The 22,179-nt window shown below is 51.2% G+C and overlaps 1 protein-coding gene across 4 annotated transcripts in view; it reads left to right on the plus strand.

The window, feature by feature from the left end:
* Positions 1-13,709: 13,709 nt before the first annotated feature.
* Positions 13,710-22,179, plus strand: part of mlx (MAX dimerization protein MLX) — a 34,846-nt gene continuing 26,376 nt past the window's right edge. For 2 of the 4 annotated variants that reach the window (XM_063037117.1, XM_063037120.1), the window contains exons 1-2: positions 14,436-14,503; positions 21,873-21,909. In XM_063037117.1, coding sequence (XP_062893187.1) covers positions 14,462-14,503; positions 21,873-21,909 — 79 coding nt within the window. In that variant the 5' untranslated portion in view covers positions 14,436-14,461. Of the gene's footprint in view, positions 13,825-14,435; positions 14,504-21,872; positions 21,910-22,179 lie in introns of those variants that run through there. The other 2 variants (XM_063037115.1, XM_063037118.1) reach the window with 1 other exon arrangement.

The raw sequence follows: 22,179 nt of genomic DNA on the forward strand, positions 1-22,179 counted from the left end.
CCTCATCAGTACTCCCTCCTTCACATAATAGCCCACTGGTTCCCTTTTTATTTCTGCTTCAGAGAGAGCTGTCTCCGTCAAAACCAGCAGCTCCTCGTCTCGTTCTTGTGCCTGTATAAATTCCTTTCTCGCTCATGATAAATCTACCTCAACTCCCTCACTTCCTTCCGCTCCACTATGCTCCTTCTCACTTTCTAACCCCTCCTGGTACAAGGCTGGTAAAAACGTCTCAGCTGAATCTACATTCCCTTCGACAGCCTTTCTGGACATGCGCCGAGTCACTGCACAAACTGGATAAACATGTGAGTCCATGGGCGGGTCCTCAGTCCTGGCAGGCTTGCTCGTCAGCTTTACTGCTGGGTACACATCTCCACCTGCAAGGTCGTTACCGAGTAAGACCTCTACGTCTTCCATCGGTAACTCAGGCCTCACCCCTATCGTGACCGGTCCGGAGACCAAGTCGCTTTTTAGGTGTATCTGGTGCAAAGGTACTGCTTCAGTCCCTTTCCCAATGCCTTTTATCACACTGACCTCTCCAATCTTGGTCTCTGCTCTAAATTCTAACACCCTCCTTAAGATCAATGACTGACAAGCCCCAGTGTCTCTCCAGATCCGTACTGGAACTGGGGTTGACCCCTCCTTCACTGACACCAATCCGGCTGAAATAAACTTCTCGCGCCCTTCCTTGACTCTATCAGACCTCTTCTCCCCTAGCGGTTTGTTTGCCAGCTCAATACAGCCAGTTGGAACCGTCGTTTTTCCTTTCCCCGTCTCCTTCTTTGGGGCAAAGCACCTGGACGCAAAATGACCGGCTTTTCCACAATTATAGCATACGACCCCAGGGGACTTCCTACCAAACTGCTTCCTGTCTTCCGTACCCTTCTCACTAGTCCCCGGCTTACTTTCTGACTTTTCCGGCGGACTCTCCCTGCCCTCTCAACCACCCTTCTGGTAGCTCTTACTTGGGGTAAACTTTGCTTTGTGTGTTAACGCGTACTCATCCACTAAGTTAGCAGTTGTTGCTAAGGTTTCTGCCTCTTTCTCATCTAGATAGGGCCTCATACCTTCAGGGACACAACCTTTAAACTGCTCAATCAGTATTAGCTGTAGCAGTCTGTCATAATCCCCCTCTACCCCCTTCGAGGCGCACCAACACTCACAATATGTCTGCATCTCACGGGCAAACTCTAAGTACGTGCGGCCCCACTGCTTCCTCGCATTCCGGAACCTTTGCCAGTATGCCTCCGGGACCAACTCATAAATCCTGAGGATGGCCTCTTTCACCACATCATACCTCTGGGCATCTTCTGCTGACAACGCTGAGTAAGCTTGTTGAGACTTCCCTTTCAGCACGCTCTGAAGCAAAACAGCCCACTTATCCCTCGACTAGTCCTAACTTGCAGCGACTTTTTCAAAATGTAGAAAGTACCGATCAACATCGGCCTCCTCAAATGGGGGAACCAACCTAACCTCCTGGGTCGCCCTGAACCCTCCACCTTGGTTCGGCATTTGGCCCCTCTCTAGCGCCATCCTTAACTTCTCCAGCTCAAACTCCCTTTCCTTCTCTCTCTCTTCTCATTGTAACTGTTTTACTCTCTCTTCCCGTTTTAACTGCCTTACTCTCTCTTCCCATTCTAACTGCCTTTCTGTCTCTTCCCGTTCTAACTACGTTACTCTCTCTTCCTGTTCTAACTGCTTTACTCGGAACTCGTGCTCAAGACTTAACTTTTCCATCTGCAGCTGTACTGCTTCTCCACCAGGTTTGCCCATAGATACCACCTCCAGCTACCAGTGGGGAAACACGCCTTTAGATACATAATGCTCAATGATAGCTCTGTGCATCTCCGCTCTCCTTATTGTCGGCTTCCCCTTAAAAAGGTTCAACCGTTTGGCAACAGTCACCAATTCTGATTTCCTGGCATCCTCTAATGCCTCCAAGGTTGGTGCCTTTAGAAATTCCTCAATCTCCAATTCTGCTGTTTGCCCTTTTTTTCTCTTTTGGGAATTTTAACCCAATCAATTTACCCAGTCCCAATTTTGGCATTCAAAATCCCGGAGGAGCCCCCACTTATGTTACGTACCCCGTAACTGGGTTGCCAAACCAGCAGAAATGGAACGCTCGTTGGAGTCTGTGATTACTAGGAACTAATAAAGTTTTATTAAAGAAATAAGTAATACAGTACACTAATCGCAAGGATATAAATGTAACAGGTTAGCAATGATAATACACACATATACACAGAACTAGGGTAATAGGAATCAACCAAGCTCTATCGCAGTCTAGGGGTAAAATGATCAGTCTTAAGTGAGGCAGAGTTCAGTTCAGTTTAGTGCAGTTCGAAGTAATCGCTGTTGTTGTACCGTTGGGGAGAGAGAATGAAAGATGCAGTTGGTTTCGGGCAGTCCTCTTGATGTCTACTGATCCCGCTGTGGTCACCGACTGTGACCCCTCCATTCCGGATACGATCGTTCTTCCGTGGTGAACCTAGCACCCAGGCAAGGGCGGACACACACCCCAGGTTCCCACCGATCGTACCTTTACACCCTGTGAGCCTCTGACCAATTCCCGCGAACCGGTCCTCCAAACTCCCACCAACTTGTGGGGGCACACTGCTCTTTCCAGGGTCTCGTGGTGTGTCGTGCCTTAGCAAACCTGCTCTTTTTATCCCCCTTCTGGGGTATCACCTGTCCATCAAACTTCAAACAGTTCAGGTTCAAAGAAAACGGTCTGTCAATATCTGAATTGTGTTTCTTTCTCGTTAATCTCTCTCTTCTCTCTTATTAGCATTTTGAATGTTTCTGCATTGTCTTCTGTTATCTCTCTCATTAGCATCATCTGTCCAGTAGCTCTGCCTGGCGTCACACATGACACACTTCAGGGACAAGTGCCGGGAAGTGGGGAGGGACAAATGGACAAGGGAATCACAGAGGGAGCGATCCCTGTGGTAATCAGAGGGAAGGGAAAGACATTTTTAATGAGAAGATCCCTTTGGAGATGGTGGCAGTCGTGGAGAATGTTGTGTTGTATATGGAGGCTCAGGCATTGGTAGGTGAGGGCAGGAGGAACAAGAGGAAATCTGCTAAGGTGGTGGGAAGGTGGGTGGGTGGGATGTTTGGGAAATGTAGGGGACATGGGAGACAGCAGTATCAATGGTGAAGGAAGGGAAACCCCATTCTTTGAACAAAGTCCTGGAAAAGAAAGCCTCGTCCTGGGAACAGATGCGGCAGAGACGAATGAACTGAGGAAAGGGAAGAGGATTTTTACAGGAGACTGCGTGGGAAGTGGTATAGTTAGGAGAGCTGTGGGAATCGGTAGGTTTATCAGTGGACAGTTTGTCTCTAGAGATGGAGATGGAGAGATCGAGAAAAGGGAAGGAGGTGTCAGAATTGGACCGGGGGAATTTTGGATCCGGAGACAGTGCTGGAGGAGCCTCAGCCCTTGAGTTTGTCCAACAGGTCTGAGATTCTGGCTCCCTGTGTGGATGAGAGTGGGGGCTGTAGGAAGGATGAGCAGCCTAACTGAGGCACTGTAGTTCAGGGAACCATTAAAGAGGGGGAAGAGAAAAGAAATGTAGAGGTAATTGGGGATAGTATAGTCAGGGGAATAGACAGAGACAGAGTTCTCTGTCATGAGGATAAAGCATCCCTGGTTCCCGGGTTCAGGACATTTTATCTGACGTGCAGAGCAATTTGCAGTGGGAGGGGAAAGATCCAGTTGTCATTGTCCATGTGGGTAACAGAGACATAGGTAGAACGAGGAAAGAGGTTCTGCTGAGGCAATTTGAGCAGCTCAGGACCAAATTAAAAAGCAGAACCAAAAAGATAGCAATCTGTGGATTACTACCTGAACCATATGCAAATTGGCATAGGGTCAAGAAGATTAGAGAGTTAACATAGAAACATAGAAAATAGGTGCAGGAGTAGGCCATTCGGCCCTTTGAGCCTGCACCGCCATTCAGTATGATCATGGCTGATCATCCAACTCAGAGCCCCGCCCCAGCCTTCCCTCCATACACCCCGATCCCTTTAGCCACAAGGGCCATATCTCACTCCCTCTTAAACATAGCCAATGAACTGGCCTCAACTGTTTCCTGTGGCAGAGAATTCCACAGATTCACCACTCTCTGTGTGAAGAAGTTTTTCCTAATCTCGGTCCTAAAAGGCTTCCCCTTTATCCTCAAACTGTGACCCCTCGTTCTGGACTTCCCCAACATCGGGAACGATCTTCCTGCATCTAGCCTGTCCAATTCCTTTAAAATTTTATATGTTTCAATAAGATCCCCCCTCAATCTTCTCAATTCCAGAGAGTATAAGCCTAGTCGATCCAGTCTTTCATCATATGAAAGTCCTGCCATCCCAGGAATCAATCTGGTGAACCTTCTTTCTACTCCCCCTATGGCAAAGATGTCTTTCCTCAGATTAGGGGACCAAAACTGCACACAATACTCCAGGTGTGGTCTCACCAAGGCCTTGTACAACTGCAGTAGTACCTCCCTGCTCCTGTACTCGAATCCTCTCGCTATAAATGCCATGTGTGGCTGAAGGATTGGTGTGGGAGAAGAGGGTTTGAATTCACGGGAAACGGGCACCAGTGTTGGGGAAGGAGGGAGCTGTACCAGTGGGAGGGGCTCCACCTGGATGGTGATGGGACCTGGATCCTGGGAACCACATAACCAGGGCTGTGGATAGGGCTTTAAACTAAATAACGGGGAAGGGGGTGATTCAACAGATTGGAGAAGTATGGACCAAGTGAAAAAGAAAAGTGCGGATAAAGATAAAAGAAAAGCAGAAGTTAAAAAAGAGAGATAAGTAAGAGAAGCGTGCAGAAAAGTCAAGTGCAAAAGAGACAAAGATTACGAGATTTTAAAAGCACAATGAGTGTAAAGGCACTTTATCTGAATGCCCGTGGTATTCGTCACAAGGTCAGTGAACTTGTGGCACAAATCACTACAAAGGGGTATGATTTAGTGGCCGTTACAGAAACATGGTTGCAGGGTGGAGAGGATTGGAAATTAAATATCCAAGGACATCAGGTAATACAGAAGGATAGGCAGGAAGGTAAGGGGGGTGTGGTAGCGCTCTTAATTCAGCACGAGATTGGGGCGATGGTGAGACACGATGTAAGATCTAAGGAGCAGAATGTTGAATCCATCTGGGTAGAGATTAGGAATAGTAAAGAGAAAAAAAATCGCTGGTGGGAGTTGACGATCGGCCACCGAATAATAACATTGCTGTGGCACAGGCAATAAACAGAGAAATATCTGAGGCATGTATGAATGGAACAGCGGTTATCGTGGGGGACTTTAATTTACACATAGATTGGGTGATTGAAATTGGTCGAGGCAGTCTTGAGGAGGACTTCACAAGAATGTATCCATGATGGCTTTCGTGAGCAGCATGTTACTGAACCTACAAGGGAACATGTTATCTTAGATCTGGTCCTGTGCAATGAGACAGGTAAAACTAGTGAACTTGTAGTTAAGGATTCTCTTGAAAAGAGTGATCACAGTATGACTGAGTTTCTCATACAAATGTACGGTGCAATAGTTCGATCAAAAACCAGTGTATTGTGCCTAAACAGTGGAGACTACAATGGGATGAGGGAGGATTTGACTGTGTAGACTGGGAACACAGGCTATATGGTGGGATGGTTGAGGAATAGTGGAAGACTTTCAAAGAGATTTTTCACGGTGCTCAACAAAAGTATATTCCAGTTAAAAGCAAGGGCAGTGAGGGTGGGGAGAGCCAGTCTTGGATAACTAAGGAACTAAGGCATCAAACTAAAAGCTTGTGTGTACAAAGTTGCCAAGAGTAGTGGGAAATTGGAAGATTGGGAAATCTTTGAAACGCAACGAAGAACCACTTAGCGAACAATAAAGGGAAGCTGGATTGTGAAAATAAACTAGCACAAAATATAAAAACAGATAGTTATAGTTTTTATAATTATATTAAGCAGAAAAGGGTGGCTAAAGTGAATGTAGGTCCCTTGGAGGATGAGAAGTGGGAATTGATATTGGGTAATGAGGAAATGGCCGAGGCTTTGAATGACTATTTTGTGTTGGTGTTCAAGGTGGAGGACACATCTAACATGCCAAAGACAGAAGTTATGGATGTGATGGGAGGTGAGGACCTCAATGCAATAGCTATCTCTAAATAAAGAGGTGGTGCCGAGCAGACTTGTGGGCCTGAAGGTAGACAACTCCCCTGCTCCTGATGGAATGCATCCCAGGCTACTGAAAGAAATGGCCGAGGTTTAATGATAATTTACCAAAATTCTCTGGACTCTGGGCAGGTTCTGGCAGTTTGAAAGGCATATGATTTATACATTCTTTGATAATAAATGTGCTTTGAATCTTTGATTCTGATCTGTGACTGTCCACTGGATATGATACTCTGGGCACAGCCTGAACTCTGTCTGCCACTGGATGAGGCACACACACTGGGCACTGGCGCTAAACTCAGTTGTAATTCCACTGGCTTCCTCCTAGGAAAATAATTCCTGGAGTCGTACAGGCCAGAATCATATGACCACAAGGCCATTCGGCCCATCGAGTCTGCTCCACCATTCAATCGTGGGCTGATCCAATTCTTCCAGTCACCTCCACTCCCCTGCTTTCACCCCATACCCTTTGATACCCTGGTTAATCAAGAACCTATCTATCTCTGCCTTAAATACACCCAATGACTTGGCCTCCACAGCCCCTCGTGGCAACAAATTCCACAGATTTACCACCCTCTGACTGAAGTAATCTCTGTTCTAAGTGGGCATCCTTCAATCCTGAAGTCATGCCCTCTTGTCCTAGACTCCCCTACCATGGGAAATAACTGGCCAAAATACCACATCTATGCTAGGCTAATTTGCCTTTGCCTCAACCTTTCCTGTCAATGTATGTACCTGTGTAACTGTCGTAAGTATTACTAATGTACCGGCCTCAAACAGTTTGGACAGCTGAGTCCAAAGGCAGCCTTTTCGTAAAGAAAAGCTTCCTCCAACGGTTCCTATTAAATCTTTTAAAAAAAGGAATGGGAGGGGGAATCTAAAAGTTCAAAGCAAGTTTATATACAAGCCCGAGATTCATTTTTTTCAGCATACTCAATAAATCAATAATAGAATAATACCCGAAATGGAATCACGAAAGTCCGCTCCAACTTGGACCAGTGTACCCCCGAGTTTTTGATTTTCCAGCCCTACAGTTTTCACCCTATTTATTACCCCTCTTGACTTCTGTAAGATCGCCTTCCGTTCTCCTGCACTCCAAGGTGAAAAGTCTTCTCCTGTCGAAACTCTCCCCCCACCCAAACTCCAAAGTGAAGTGGCAGGAGATGGGCGAGGTCCCCAATGAGAACTTCTGTTCCTCCCCCCCCCCCACACACACTTAAAACTTGAGGGGATTTTGGGGAGAGTCCACATTACAGCGGGGGAGGCACTGATTGTCTTTAAATATATTGAACCAGATAATCCTTCAGGGCCCAAGAAGGCTGAGGGTACTCATAGTCATAGTCATGCTTTATTGATCCCGGGGGAAATTGGTTTTTGTTACAGTTGCTCCATAAATAATAAATAGTAATAGAACCATAAATAGTTAAATAGTAATATGTAAATTATGCCAGTAAATTATGAAATAAGTCCAGGACCAGCCTACTGGCTCAGGGTGTCTGACCCTCCAAGGGAGGAGTTGTAAAGTTTGATGGCCACAGGCAGGAATGACTTCCTATGATGCTCTGTGCTGCATCTCGGTGGAATGAGTCTCTGGTTGAATGTACTCCTGTGCCCAACCAGTACATTATGTAGTGGATGGGAGACATTGTCCAAGATGGCATGCAACTTAGACAGCAGACACCAACAGAATCAACAAACTCATTCGTAAGGCCAGTGATGTTGTGGGGATGGAACTCTGACGGTGGTGTCTGAAAAGAGGATGCTGTCCAAGTTGCATGCCATCTTGGACAATGTCTCCCATCCACTACATAATGTACTGGGCGGGCACAGGAGTACATTCAGCCAGAGACTCATTCCACCGAGATGCAACACAGAGCGTCATGGGAAGTCATTCCTGCCCGTGGCCATCAAACTTTACAACTCCTCCCCTGGAGGGTCAGACACCCTGAGCTAATAGGCTGGTCCTGGACTTATTTCCTGGCATAATTTACATATTACTATTTAACTATTTATGGTTCTATTACTATTTAATTATTTATGGTGCAACTGTGATGAAAACCAATTTCCCCCGGGATCAATAAAGTATGACTATGAGTATCACAAGCTACAGAAAGAACTACGAGAGCACAGGCTGAGAAAACTCTCTCAGAAGACGACAACCCTGTCGTAGGGTCCGGAGAGCTGTGCTGGCTGGAGCCAGGGCATCATGCTTTGGCTCTTGGTCGGGTCACCCAAGCCAAACAGGTCAAAGGGCAGAGGCCAGACTGAGAGTGGCCCACGGGTCCTCCTGGCTTAGGGGGGTTCATCTCAGGGCCAACAACCCTGACTGATGAAACAAAACTGTCACGGAAACAGCAATGAAGAATCCTTCTCTATCTGGGTGTGACAGCATTCCTGGGTCTCCGCCCGGGACTTGCTTGACGGACAGCAGTGGAGACCGAGAGGGACCCACTGACACGATGAAGGCAGCCCTGAACACTGCCAGTGATGGAGAGCCGTCACCGCTGCCCTGAACGCCAGTAAGTGGCTGGGTGAGGTGCTGGAAGACCCGGGGGGAGGGTGGGGGCAGATGTGCCTTTGTTTACACCGTAAGACGTGGGAGCAGAATTAGGCCATTCAGCCCATCGAGTCACCTCCCGGCTTCTTTCCTTTCGTGCTGCTGCCAGAGGAAGGTGTGTGTGTGTGTGGCCCTCTCCCTCGCGTCCACTGCTCCCCACTCGAACGGCCTCTCTCTCCCTCGATGCTGTAGGGAGGGGGTGCGGCAGTTCTGGATCTGGGCCGGGGTTCGGCTGACCTAGTGTGCAGACTGTTCACGTTAAGATGTGTTCCTGGCTTCTGGTTGCTGTTTCGAGCGATTTCGATGGGGGGGCCGGCCTGAAGTTGACAGACGGCTCAGGAGCTGGCCGGAACTGAACCGAATATGCCTGGACCCTTTCAATTTTGTTTTATACTCTGTGTTTTCAGCTCTGTCTTGTGTTGCTGTTGACACGGTTTGTTGTTTTTGCGTGTGGGGGGGTGGGGAGGGGGTTATGTTTCTCTTTGAACAGATTCCACATTTCGGGGTGATGCAGCATCAATAACTGCAAAAGACTGGAAGTAGAGTAACTACTGAAAGGCTTTTATTAGCAGTAAAATGTGACCTCCACCATGCTGAGTATCTGCCCCTGGACTGAGGAGGGAGAGCAATGGCCCAATCGCCTTTATTCAGGGGTCTGTGGGAGGAGACACAGGGGCAGTCAGCAGAGGGGCATGTCCGGACAGGTAACCCAGTTACAACATGGTTTACCACACGGGGAAGAAAAATCTCAGGGTTCTATACTTCGATAATTAACGTACCTGTACGTCTGCTCTGCCATTTATTATCTCTCTCAACCCTGTCCTCCCATCTACCCCTGTAACCTTTGCCTCCCTGACTAATCGAGGACCTCATCAGGAATTTACGAGGGGGCTGTAAAGGAAATGTGGAAACTCGAGAGCAGTGAACCTGACAGCTGTGGTGGGCAATTTACTGCAGGGAGGTTACGACACGAGGTGGGCCTTGTCAGCAGTCTTTCGGTCTCTTTCAGGACAGAACAGCAGACACGGTCTTTGGGAAGGGTCTGGCAGTGGGCTGCTGTGGGAAGAATCGGCTGCCCAACTGGATAAAGGAAGCCGAGGGTGATGGTGGAGGGCCATTTCCATCTTTACAGTAGAGGAGGCCGTGGATAGACATGTCAGAATGGGAATGGGATGTGGAATTAAAATGTGTGGCCACTGGGAGATCCTGCTTTCTCTGGCGGACAGAGCGTAGATGTTCAGCAAAGCGGTCTCCCAGTCTGCGTCGGGTCTCACCAATATATAAAAGGCCACATCGGGAGCACCGGACGCAGTTCACCACCCCAGTCGACTCACAGGTGAAGTGATGGATGGATGATACTGTAAAGATGAAGCCACACTCAGGTTGGAGGAACAACACCTTATATTCCGTCTGGGTAGCCTCCAACCTGATTGCATGAACATTGACTTCTCAAACTTCCGCTAGGCCCCACCTCCCCCTCGTACCCCATCTGTTACTCATTTTTATGCACACATTCTTTCTCTCACTCTCCTTTTTCTCCCTCTGTCCCTCTGAATATACCTCTTGCCCATCCTCTGGGTCACCCCCCCCCCGTCTTTCTTCCCGGACCTCCTGTCCCATGATCCTCTCGTATCCCCTTTTGCCTATCACCCATCCAGCTCTCGGCTCTATCCCTCCCCCTCCTGTCTTCTCCTATCATTTTGCATCTCCCCCTCCCCCTCCAGCTTTCAAATCCCTTACTCACTCTTCCTTCAGTTAGTCCTGACGAAGGGTCTCGGCCTGAAACGTCGACTGCGCCTCTTCCTATAGATGCTGCCTGGCCTGCTGTGTTCACCAGCAACTTTGATGTGTGTTGCTGAGATTCATGTTCTTGCCGGCATACTCAATAAATCCATTATAGAATAATCACCATCACAGAATCGGTGAAAGACCGCACCAACCAGTTTACAAAAGACAACAAGCTGTGCTAAAATGAAAAGAAATAAATAAGCAATAAATATCAAGAACATTAGAAGGCTGAGAGAGGATCTTATTGAAACATATAAGATTATTAAGGGATTGGACACGCTGGAGGCAGGAAGCATGTTCCCGCTGATGGGTGAGTCCAGAACCAGAGGCCACAGTTTAAGAATTAGGGGTAGGCCATTTAGAACGGAGTTGAGGAAAAACTTTTTCACCCAGAGAGTGGGGGATATATGGAATGCTCTGCCCCAGAAGGCTGTGGAGGCCAAGTCTCTGGATGCTTTCAGGAAAGAGATGGATAGAGCTCTTAAAGATAGCGGAGTCAAGGGATATGGGGATAAGGCAGGAACTGGATATCGATTGTGGATACAACAGGAATTCTGCAGATGCTGGAAGTTCAAGCAAAACACATCAAAGTTGCTGGTGAACGCAGCAGGCCAGGCAGCATCTCTAGGAAGAGGTACAGTCGACGTTTCGGGCCGAGACTCTTGATGATCAGCCATGATCACAGTGAGTGGCGGTGCTGGTTTGAAGGGCCGAATGGCCTACTCCTGCACCTATTGTCTATAACATGAGATGGAAGAGTCCTTGAAAGTGGGTCCATAGGTTGTGGGAACAGTTCAGTGATGGGGTGAGTGAAGTTATCCCCTGTGGTTCAAGAGCTGGATGGTTGGCAGGGGGATCTCACTGAAACCTACTGAATGTTGAAAGGCCTCGATAGAGTGGATGTTTCCAACAGAACCAGAGGACACAGCCTCAGAATAGCGGGACGCCGTTTACAACGGAGATGAGGAGGGATTTTTTTAGCCAGACTGTGACAAATCTGTGGGCACTCTGTGAGCCACATGGAGAGGATATTGATGGGCTCACAGCGTGCATCACTGATTACATCAACTTCTGTGTGGACTGAAATGTTCCAGCAAGAACTGTCCTTTGTTATTCAAATAACAAGCCATGGGTGACAAAGGACATTAAGGACATCCTGAACGCTAAAAAGAGGGCATTTAGAGATGGAAATAGGGAGGAGCTGAGGGCAATACAGAGGGACCTGAAAGCCAGGATCAGGGAGGCTAAAGACAGGTATAGGAGGAAGCTTGAGTGGAAACTCCAGCAGAGCAACATGAGAGAGGTCTGGAGTGGGATGAGGACCATCACTGGGTTCCGGCAAACTAGCAACAGAGGAGCTGAAGGCAGTGTGGACAGGGCCAATGAACTTAACCTGCTCTTTAACAGATTTGACATTGTGGCCCCTGCCCCTCCCCCACATGATTCATCTGTTGTCGGCCCCCAACCAACACATATTCCACTCTCCCCTCCTACCCCTCCTCACAGGCCCCCACCCTGCTCTCGTGACGATACCCCTTCCCCACACGAAACCACCACGGTGGGCTTCACAGCTCTACAGGTGAGAAGACAGCTGAAACATCTCAACCCAAGCAAGGCTGTAGGACCGGATGGTGTCAGTACCAGGGTGCTCAAAGCCTGTGCCCCTCAGCTATGTGGAGTACTTCGCCATGTATTCAACCTGAGCCTGAGGCTCCGGAGGGTTCCTGTGCTGGGGAAGATGTCCTGCCTCGTCCCTGTGCCGAAGACGCCGCGCCCCAGCGACCTCAATGACTACAGACCGGTGGCATTGACCTCCCACATCATGAAAACCCTGGAGAGACTTGTTCTGGAGCTGCTCCGGCCTATGGTCAGACCACACTTAGATCCTCTCCAGTTCGCCTACCAGCCCCGACTAGGAGTTGAAGATGCCATCGTCTACCTGCTGAACCATGTCTACGCCCACCTGGACAAGCCAAAGAGCACTGTGAAGGTCATGTTTTTTGACTTCTCCAGTGTGTTCAACACCATCCGCCCTGCTCTGCTGGAGGAGAAGCTGACAGCGATGCAGGTGGATGCTTTCCTGGTGTCATGGATTCTTGACTATCAGACTGGCAGACCACAGTACGTGTGCTTGCAACACTGTGTGTCCGACAGAGTGATCAGCAGCACTGGGGCTCCACAGGGGACTGTCTTGTCTCCCTTTCTCTTCACAATTTACACCCCAGACTTCAACTACTGCACAGAGTCTTGTCATCTTCAGAAGTTTTCGGATGACTCTGCCATAGTTGGATGCATCAGCAAGGGAGATGAGGCTGAGTACAGGGCTACAGTAGGAAACTTTGTCACTTGGTGTGAGCAGAATTATCTGCAGCTTAATGTGAAAAAGACTAAGGAGCTGGTGGTAGACCTGAGGAGAGCTAAGGTACCGGTGACCCCTGTTTCCATCCAGGGGGTCAGTGTGGACATGGTGGAGGATTACAAATACCTGGGGATACGAATTGACAATAAACTGGACTGGTCAAAGAACACTGAGGCTGTCTACAAGAAGGGTCAGAGCCGTCTCTATTTCCTGAGGAGACTGAGGTCCTTTAACATCTGCTGGACGATCCTGAGGATGTTCTACGAGTCTGTGGTGGCCAGTGCGATCATGTTTGCTGTTGTGTGCTGGGGCAGCAGGCTGAGGGTAGCAGACACCAACAGAAACAACAAACTCATTCGTAAGGCCAGTGATGTTGTGGGGATGGAACTGGACTCTCTGACGTTGGTGTCTGAAAAGAGGATGCTGTCCAAGTTGCATGCCATCTTGGACAATGTCTCCCATCCACTACATACTGTACTGGTTGGGCACAGGAGTACATTCAGCCAGAGACTCATTCCACCGAGATGCGACACAGAGCATCATAGGAAGTCATTCCTGCCTGTGGCCATCAAACTTTACAACTCCTCCCTTGGAGGGTCAGACACCCTGAGCGAATAGGCTGGTCCTGGACTTATTTCCTGGCATAATTTACATACTACTATTTAATTATTTATTGCTTTATTACTATTTAATTATTTATGGTGCAACTGTAAGGAAAACCAATTTCCCCAGGGATCAATAGAATATGACTATGACTACGGCTATGAATGTGATGCCGCAGACGTCTGTAGGGGGCCAGGCCATTGGGTATGTTTAAAGCGGAGGACGTCAGGGGATAAGGCAGGAAAATGGGGTTGAGAGGGCGGATAGAATGGCAGAGCAGACCTGATGGTTCAGACGGCAAAATTCTGCTCCTATGTCCACGGTCTTATTTGGATGCAAATGTACAAGCCACGACGAGTAAGTTTGCGAATGGCAAGTGGTGATGTCGACGCTGGTAAGGATAGGATACGTTTTGAACACTCGTCTTCAGTTTGGCCTGCCTGCTCGAAGAGACAGAATGAAAGTGATCTCTGCAGGTGGTATAAACTGCTGACCCGGTGTGCAGTGAGTGAGTGCAGATGTTTCGGGGTGCACGTCCCCACATTGGGGAGCACCCTAGTCAACTACCGAGGATTAAAGAAACTAGAAGGGATTAAAGTCGTAAAGAGTGTTTTATTGACTGGAGGCTGGGTGAGGGTGGGACACGACCACAAACTCCACCTCCCGTAAGATAGTGATGAGCATAAAAGTTTATTGAGATAAGCATTTGAACTTCTTCCCCTCTGCCATCCGATTTCTGGATGGACGTTGAAACCACGAACACTACCTCACTACTTTATTTTGCTCTCTTGTTTTATTTAACTGTTTACAATATAAATATTGTAGTTTTTTTCTCTCTCTCTCTCTATTGTGGTGTATGTAGGCCGGTGATATTCCGTTTCTGAGTTGGGAGGCTCGGGCGGCGGGCAGGGACGCGACGGGCTGAACGGCCGCCCTGGGGGAGGGAGGGGGGGGGTGGCGAACACGCACTTCCGGGTCAGAGGTCGGCGTCGTCATGGCGGAGCCGAGCGGCTCGTCGGAGGACCCGTGGATCAAGGTCCGGTGGGGAGAGGCAGGCCGCCGCGGGGAGGGGACGGGGGAGCCGAGGGCGGAGGGAGGGAGGATCAAACTCCGAGCGGAGGGGGAGAGAAGCGGACAGGGCTGACCGTGGGATGGGGGTCGGATAGACAGAGAGGTAAATAGAGGGAGGGGAATGGGAGAGTGGCGGGGGGAGTCCCGGGGGGTGAGGCCTGAGAGCGGTGGATCGAGGCCGGGGGAGGGAAATGGGAGACGGAGGGGGTGTTGATTCAGGGATCAATAAACAGGGAATAAAGGGGGCAGTCTGGGTGTGACTGGGGGGGTTATGAGGGGAAATGTGGATGAGTGTGACTGGGGGAGTTATGAGGGGAGATGAGGGTGACGAGGGGGTTATGAGGGGAGATGAGGGTGACTGGGTGGTTTATGAGGGGAGATGAGGGTGACTGGGGGGGTTATGAGGGGAGATGATGGTGACGAGGGGGTTATGAGGGGAGATGAGGGTGACTGGGTTGTTATGAGGGGAGATGAGGGTGACTGGGTGGGTTATGAGGGGAGATGAGGGTGACGAGGGGGTTATGAGGGGAGATGAGGGTGACTGGGTTGTTATGAGGGGAGATGAGGGTGACTGGGTGGGTTATGAGGGGAGATGAGGGTGACTGGGGGGGTTATGAGGGGAGATGAGGATGAGGGAGACTGGGGGGTTATGAGGGGAGATGTGGATGAGGGTGACTGGAGGGGTTATGAGGGGAGATGAGGGTGACGGGGTTATGAGGGGAGATGAGGATGAGGGTGACTGGGGGGGTTATGAGGGGAGATGTGGATGAGGGTGACTGGGGGGGGTTATGAGGGGAGATGAGGGTGACTGGGGGTTATGAGGGGAGATGAGGATGAGGGTGACTGGGGGGTTATGAGGGGAGATGATGAGGGTGACTGGGGGGTTATGAGGGGAGATGAGGGTGACTGGGGGTTATGAGGGGAGATGAGGATGAGGGTGACTGGGGAGGTTATGAGGGTGACTGTGGGGTTATGAGGGGAGATGAGGGTGACTGGGTGGGTTATGAGGGGAGATGATGAGGGTGACTGGGGGGGTTATGAGGGGAGATGTGGATGAGGGTGACGAGGGGGTTATGAGGTGAGATGTGGATGAGGGTGATGAGGGGGTTATGAGGGGAGATGAGGGTGACTGGGGGTTTATGAGGGGAGATGAGGGTGACTGGAGGGTTATGAGGGGAGATGAGGGTGACTGGGGGGGTTATGAGGGGAGATGATGGTGACTGGGGGGATAATGAGGGGACATGTGGATGAGGGTGACTGGGGGGATTATGAGGTGAGATGTGGATGATGATGACTGGGGGGGTTATGAGGGGTGATGTGGATGAGAGTGACGAGGGGGTTATGAGGGGAGATGAGGGTGACTGGGGGAGTTATGAAGGGAGATGTGGATGAGGGTGACTGGGGGTTATGAGGGAGATGTGGATGAAGGTGACTCGGGGGGTTATGAGGGGATATGAGGGTGACGGGGGGTTATGAGGGGAGATGTGGATGAGAGTGACTGCGGGGGGTTATGAGGGGAGATGTGGATGAGGGTGACTGGGGGGTTTATGAGGGGATATGAGGGTGACTGGGGGGGGTTATGAGGGGAGATGAGGGTGACTGGGGGGGTTATGAGGGGAGATGTGGATGAGGGTGACTGGTGGGGTTATGAGGGGAGATGTGGATGTGGGTCACTGGGGGTTATGAGGGGAGATGTGGATGAGAGTGACTTGGGGGTTATGAGGGGAGATAAGGGTGACTGGGGGGGAGATGTGGATGCAGCTGAGGAGGGGGTTATGAGGGGAGATGAGGGTGACTGGGGGGGTTATGAGGGGAGAAATGAGTGGAGATGTGGATGAGAGTGATTGGTGGGGTTATGAGGGGAGATGTGGATGAGGGTGACTGGGGGGGTTATGAGGGGAGATGAGGGTGACAGGGATGGTTATGAGGGGAGATGTTGGTGACTGGGGTAGTTATGAGGGGAGATGAGGGTGACTGGGGGTAATGAGTGGAGATGTGGATGAGGGTGACTGGGGGGTTAAGAGGGGAGATGTGGGTGATGGAGGGGTTTATGAGGGGGTAGGAGGGTGACTGGGGGGGTTATGAGGGGAGATGAGGGTTATTGGGGGTTATGAGAGGAGATAGGATGACTGGGGGGGGGGGTTATGAGGGGAGAGGAGGGTGACTAGTGGGGTTATGAGGGGAGATGAGGATGAGGGTGACTGGGGGGGTTATGAGGGGAGATGTGGATGAGGGTGACTGGGGGGGTTATGAGGGGAGACGAGGGTGTCTGAGGGGGTTATGAGGGGAGATGAGGGTGACTGGGAGTTATGAGGGGAGATGAGGATGAGGGTGACTGGGGGGTTATGAGGGGAGATGAGGGTGACTGGGTGGGTTATGAGGGGAGATGATGAGGGTGACTGGGGGGGTTATGAGGGGAGATGCGGATGATGATGACTGGGGGGGTTACGAGGGGTGATGTGGATGAGAGTGACGGGGTTATGAGGGGAGATGAGGGTGACAGGGGGGGTTATGAAGGGAGATGTGGATGAGGGTGACGGGGGGTTATGAGGGAGATGTGGATGAAGGTCACTCGGGTTATGAGGGGATATGAGGGTGACGGGGGGTTATGAGGGGAGATGTGGATGAGAGTGACTGGGGGGTTATGAGGGGAGATAAGGGTGACTGGGGGGGAGATGTGGATGCAGCTGAGGAGGGGTTATGAGGGGAGATGAGGGGGACTGGGGGGTAATGAGTGGAGATGTGGATGAGAGTGATTGGTGGGGTTATGAGGGGAGATGTGGATGAGGGTGACTGGGGGGGGTTATGAGGGGAGATGAGGGTGACAGGTGGTTATGAGGGGAGATGTTGGTGACTGGGGTAGTTATGAGGGGAGATGAGGGTGACTGGGGGTAATGAGTGGAGATGTGGATGAGGGTGACTGGGGGGTTAAGAGGGGAGATGTGGGTGACGGAGGGGTTTATGAGGGGGTAGGAGGGTGACTGGGGGAGTTATGAGGGGAGATGAGGGTGATTGGGGGTTATGAGAGGAGATGAGGGTGACTGGGGGGGTTATGAGGGGAGAGGGTGACTAGTGGGGTTATGAGGGGAGATGAGGATGAGGGTGACTGGGGAGGTTATGAGGGGAGATGTGGATGAGGGTGACTGGGGGGGTTATGAGGGGAGACGGGGGTGTCTGAGGGGGTTATGAGGGGAGATGATGAGGGTGACTGGGGGGGTTATGAGGGGAGATGTGGATGAGGGTGACTGGGGGGTTAGGGGAGATGAGGATGACGAGGGGGTTATGAGGGGAGATGTGGATGAGGGTGACTGGGGGGGTTATGAGGGGAGATGTGGATGAGGGTGACTGGGGGGGTTATGAGGGGAGATGAGGGTGACTGGGGGGTTATGAGGGGAGATGATGGTGACTGGGGGGTTATGAGGGGACATGTGGATGAGGGTGACTGGGGGGGTTAAGAGGTGAGATGTGGATGAGGGTGACGAGGCGGTTATGAGGGGAGATGAGGGTGACTGGGGGGTTTATGAGGGGAGATGAGGGTGACTGGGGGGGTTATGAGGGGAGATGAGGGTGACTGGGGGGGTTATGAGGGGAGATGATGGTGACTGGGGGGATAATGAGGGGACATGTGGATGAGGGTGACTGGGGGGGTTATGAGGTGAGATGTGGATGAGGGTGACAAGGGGGTTATGAGGGGAGATGAGGGTGACTGGGGGGTTTATGAGGGGAGATGAGGGTGACTGGGGGGTTATGAGTGGAGATTTGGATGAGAGTGACTGGGGGGGTTATGAGGGGAGATGTGGATGAGGGTGACTGCGGGGGTTATGAGGGAGTTTGAGGGTGACTGGCGTGTTACGAGGGGAGATGAGAGTGACTGGGGGGTTATGAGGGGAGATGTGGATGATGATGACTGGGGGGGTTATGAGGGAGATGTGGATGAAGGTGACTCAGGGGGTTATGAGGGAATATGAGGGTGACGGGGGGTTATGAGGGGAGATGTGGATGAGAGTGACTGGGGGGGTTATGAGGGGAGATGTGGATGAGGGTGACTGGTGGGGTTATGAGGGGATATGAGGGTGACTGGGGGGGTTATGAGGGGAGATGTGGATGAGGGTGACTGGGGGGTTATGAGGGGAGATGTGGATGAGGGTGACTGGTGGGGTTATGAGGGGAGATGTGGATGTGGGTGACTGGGGGTTATGAGGGGAGATGTGGATGAGAGTGACTGGGGGGTTATGAGGGGAGATGAGGGTGACTGGGGGGGAGATGTGGATGCAGAGGAGGGGGTTATGAGGGGAGATGAGGGTGACTGGGGGGTCATGAGGGGAGATGAGGGTGACTAGTGGGGTTATGAGGGGAGATGAGGGTGACTGGGGGGTTATGAGGGGAGATAAGGGTGAGTGGGGGGGGGTATGAGGGGAGATAAGGGTGACCGGGGGGTTATGAGGGGAGATGTGGGTGAGGGTGACGGGGGGGTTATGAGGGTAGATGTGGATGAGTGTGACTGGGGGAGTTATGAGGGGAGATGAGGGTGACGGGGTTATGAGAGGAGATGAGGGTGACTGGGGGGTTATCAGGGGAGATGTGGGTGAGGGTGACTGGGGGGTTTAAGAGGGGAGATGTGGATGAGGGTGACGGGTGTTATGAGGGGAGATGTGGATGAGGGTGACGAGGGGGTATGAGGGGAGATAAGGGTGACTGGGCGGTTATGAGGGGAGATAAGGGTGACTGGGGGGTTATGAGGGGAGATGAAGGTGAGGGGCCTGGGGAGGGGGGGTGTAAATAAACCGGGAGAAAGGTGGGCAGGAGAGGAGAAGCAGTGGAGGGGGAGGGGTACTGAGGATCGAGGTCCAGGGAGGGAAATGTAGAGACCGTTGTAGCGAAACAGAGACTTTGGGGGGTGAGGGAGGTTGAGGAGGCGACTGGGGTAAATAAACAGGTAGTACGGGCGGGGGGGTGAATGGGAGAGAACTGGGAGGTGGGTAAATAAACGGGGAGAAAGAGATGAGTGGAAAGAGAAAGAGGAGCCACGGATCAGGGTTTGGGGAAGGGAGAACCAGGGGAGAGTGGGACAGGCTGGGGGAAGACTGTGGGGTAGATGGAATCAGGGTGACTCGGCGGGGGGGGGGTTGCAGTGGGGTCAGAGGAGCTGTGGATCAAGAACCAAGGAGAGGGTGACCAACGGGGAGGGGAGGGAGAGAGGACTGGAGTGTAGGGGTGGGAATGAAACAGTCGTGGATCAAGGTCCAGGGAATGGAGAGGGGGAGGACATATATAGAAGCATAATTAGGTCATTTGGCCCATCAAGTCTCCTCTGCTATTTCATCATGGCTGATCCATTTTCCCTCTTCGCCCCAATATCCTGCCTTGATCCGTATCCCTTCATGCCCTGACCAATCAAGAATCTGTCAACCTCTGCCTTAAATATACCCAATGACTTGGCCTCCACAGCCACACGTGGCAACAAATTCCACAGATTTGCCTCTCTCTGGCTAAAGAATTCCTTATCCTCTCCATTCTAAAAGAATGGACATCCCTCTGTTCTGAGGCTGCGTCATCTGGTCCTAGCCTCCCCTCTATAGGAAACATCCAGTCCTCATCCACTGTTATCGACACTCGATAGTTTCAACGCGGTCACCCCTCATTCTTCTGAAATTCAATGTACAGGCCCGGGGGCCATCAAACGTTCCTCATACGGTAAATCTTTCAATCACGAACCTCCTTTCAATCTCTCCAGTGTCAGCACATCCTTTCTTTGATAAGGGACCCAAAAATGCTGACAATACTCCAAGCAAGGCTTCCCCAGTGCTTTATAAAGTCTCAACACCACATTCTTACCTTTTACACTCTGGCCCTCTCGAAATGAATGCTCACACCTCCACCTTCCTCACCACCGACTCAACCTGCAAATGAACCTTTAGGGAATCCCGCGCGAGGACTGGCAAGCCCCTTTGCACCTCAGGTTCTTGAATTTTCTCTCCATTCAGAAAATAGTCTACATTTTCATTTCTTCCACCAAAGTGCATGACCACACACTTCCCGACACTGTATTCCCTCTGCCACTTCTTTGCCCATTCTCCTAATCTAAGTCCTTCTGTAGCCTCACTGTTTCTGCAAAACTACCTGCCCCTCCTCCTGTCTTTTTACCGCCTGCAAACTTGGCCAGGAAGCCATCAATACCCCCATCGAAATCATTGAAATATGACATTAAAAGAATTGGTCCCAACACGGACCCCTGTGGAACACCACCAGTCACTGACAGCTGATTGAGAAGGAATCACTTTGTTCCAGATACAGCCTGTAACTAAAGGAGAGTGGGAAGAGTGACTGAGGAGGTCTGAGAGAACTGGGATTAGGGCCAGGGGCTGGATCATTGTCCAGGGGAGGGGGTCAGATCCAGGAGAGTTTGGAGGGAGTGCAGTGTTTCAGCAGGACCAGGATAGCTCTGGGATCGGGGGGGGGGGGGATCTCAGTAGGACCAGGGGAACAGTAGGAAAGGAGAATGGGGAGGGGAACCAAGGGGGTGATCGGGCCAAGGTCCAGGTGAGGAACCGAGGGAGGAAGGGCTGAGGGAACGGGACTGCGAGGTGGGAACCGGGGTGAAGATCCAGTGGGGGGGGGGTTTGGGGGGTGGTGGGAGGTGCTGAAGGACCTGGAGTGGTGGCGGGGGGGGGGATATCAGAGATGATCAAGTTCTGGGGGAGGGAACCGAGGGACCGATGCGTGGGGAACTCGTGAGGCAGTGACGAGGAGGTGAAGGTGGGTTGGGGGAGTTACGAGCCTGGAGAGGTGGAGTTTGTGATGGGGGTGACGATGGGACGAGGGGTGTATGACCCTGCAGAGGAGGAGTTTGTGACGAGGGTGGGGGTGACGATGGGATGAGGGAGCTATGAGCCTGCAGAGAGGTTAGTTTGTGATGGGGGATGACCATGGGATGAGGGGTGTACAACCCTGCAGAGAGGTGGAGTTTGTGATGGGGGTGACAATGGAACGAGCGGTGTATGACCCTGTAGAGGGGGAGTTTGTGACGAGGGTGGGGGTGATGATGGGATGAGGGGTGTACAACCCTGCAGAGAGGTTAGTTTGTGATGGGGGGTGACCATGGCCAGTTTGAGATGGGGAAGGCGCTGTATAAAGGGTGTGGTAGAGAGGGGGTGAAGCGCAGGACAGAGTGGATCTGAAGAGGTTGTTGGACCTGGATGTGTTGTAGAGCTGGCAAAGGACTGAGGGGGTAACAGGGAGGCCAGAGAGAGCGGGATGAGGGTGAAGAAGTTTCCGTTATTTTCTCTGAAACTTTCTGTTCCTTTCCCTGCTCTGGACTCTCTACCTGACTGCAGACGGAGTCTTCATTCAGTGACAGTGCCTTTGAATCCGGTAAGTACAGTACACTAACCCAGTGACCACCTCAGAAAATCCCCTACTTCTTTGTTACCATCAATCTGTTCGGCGAGAAAACCTTCCCCCTCACGCCCCAACTCTTCAGGTGGGCGTTCTGCCTTCGTGAGGCAAGTTGTGGTGAACAGTTCCAGTGGATTAAGATGCAGGGGGACCTGGTAGTTTCGATTTGGAAGGCAGAAGGTAGTGCTGGAGGGGTCTTACTCGGTCTGCCTGTTCTGCAAGGACCGTGCTAAGACCTCTGCTCTT

The sequence above is a fragment of the Mobula hypostoma genome, chromosome X1, assembly GCF_963921235.1.
Source record: "Mobula hypostoma chromosome X1, sMobHyp1.1, whole genome shotgun sequence".
Classification (NCBI taxonomy): domain Eukaryota; kingdom Metazoa; phylum Chordata; class Chondrichthyes; order Myliobatiformes; family Myliobatidae; genus Mobula; species Mobula hypostoma.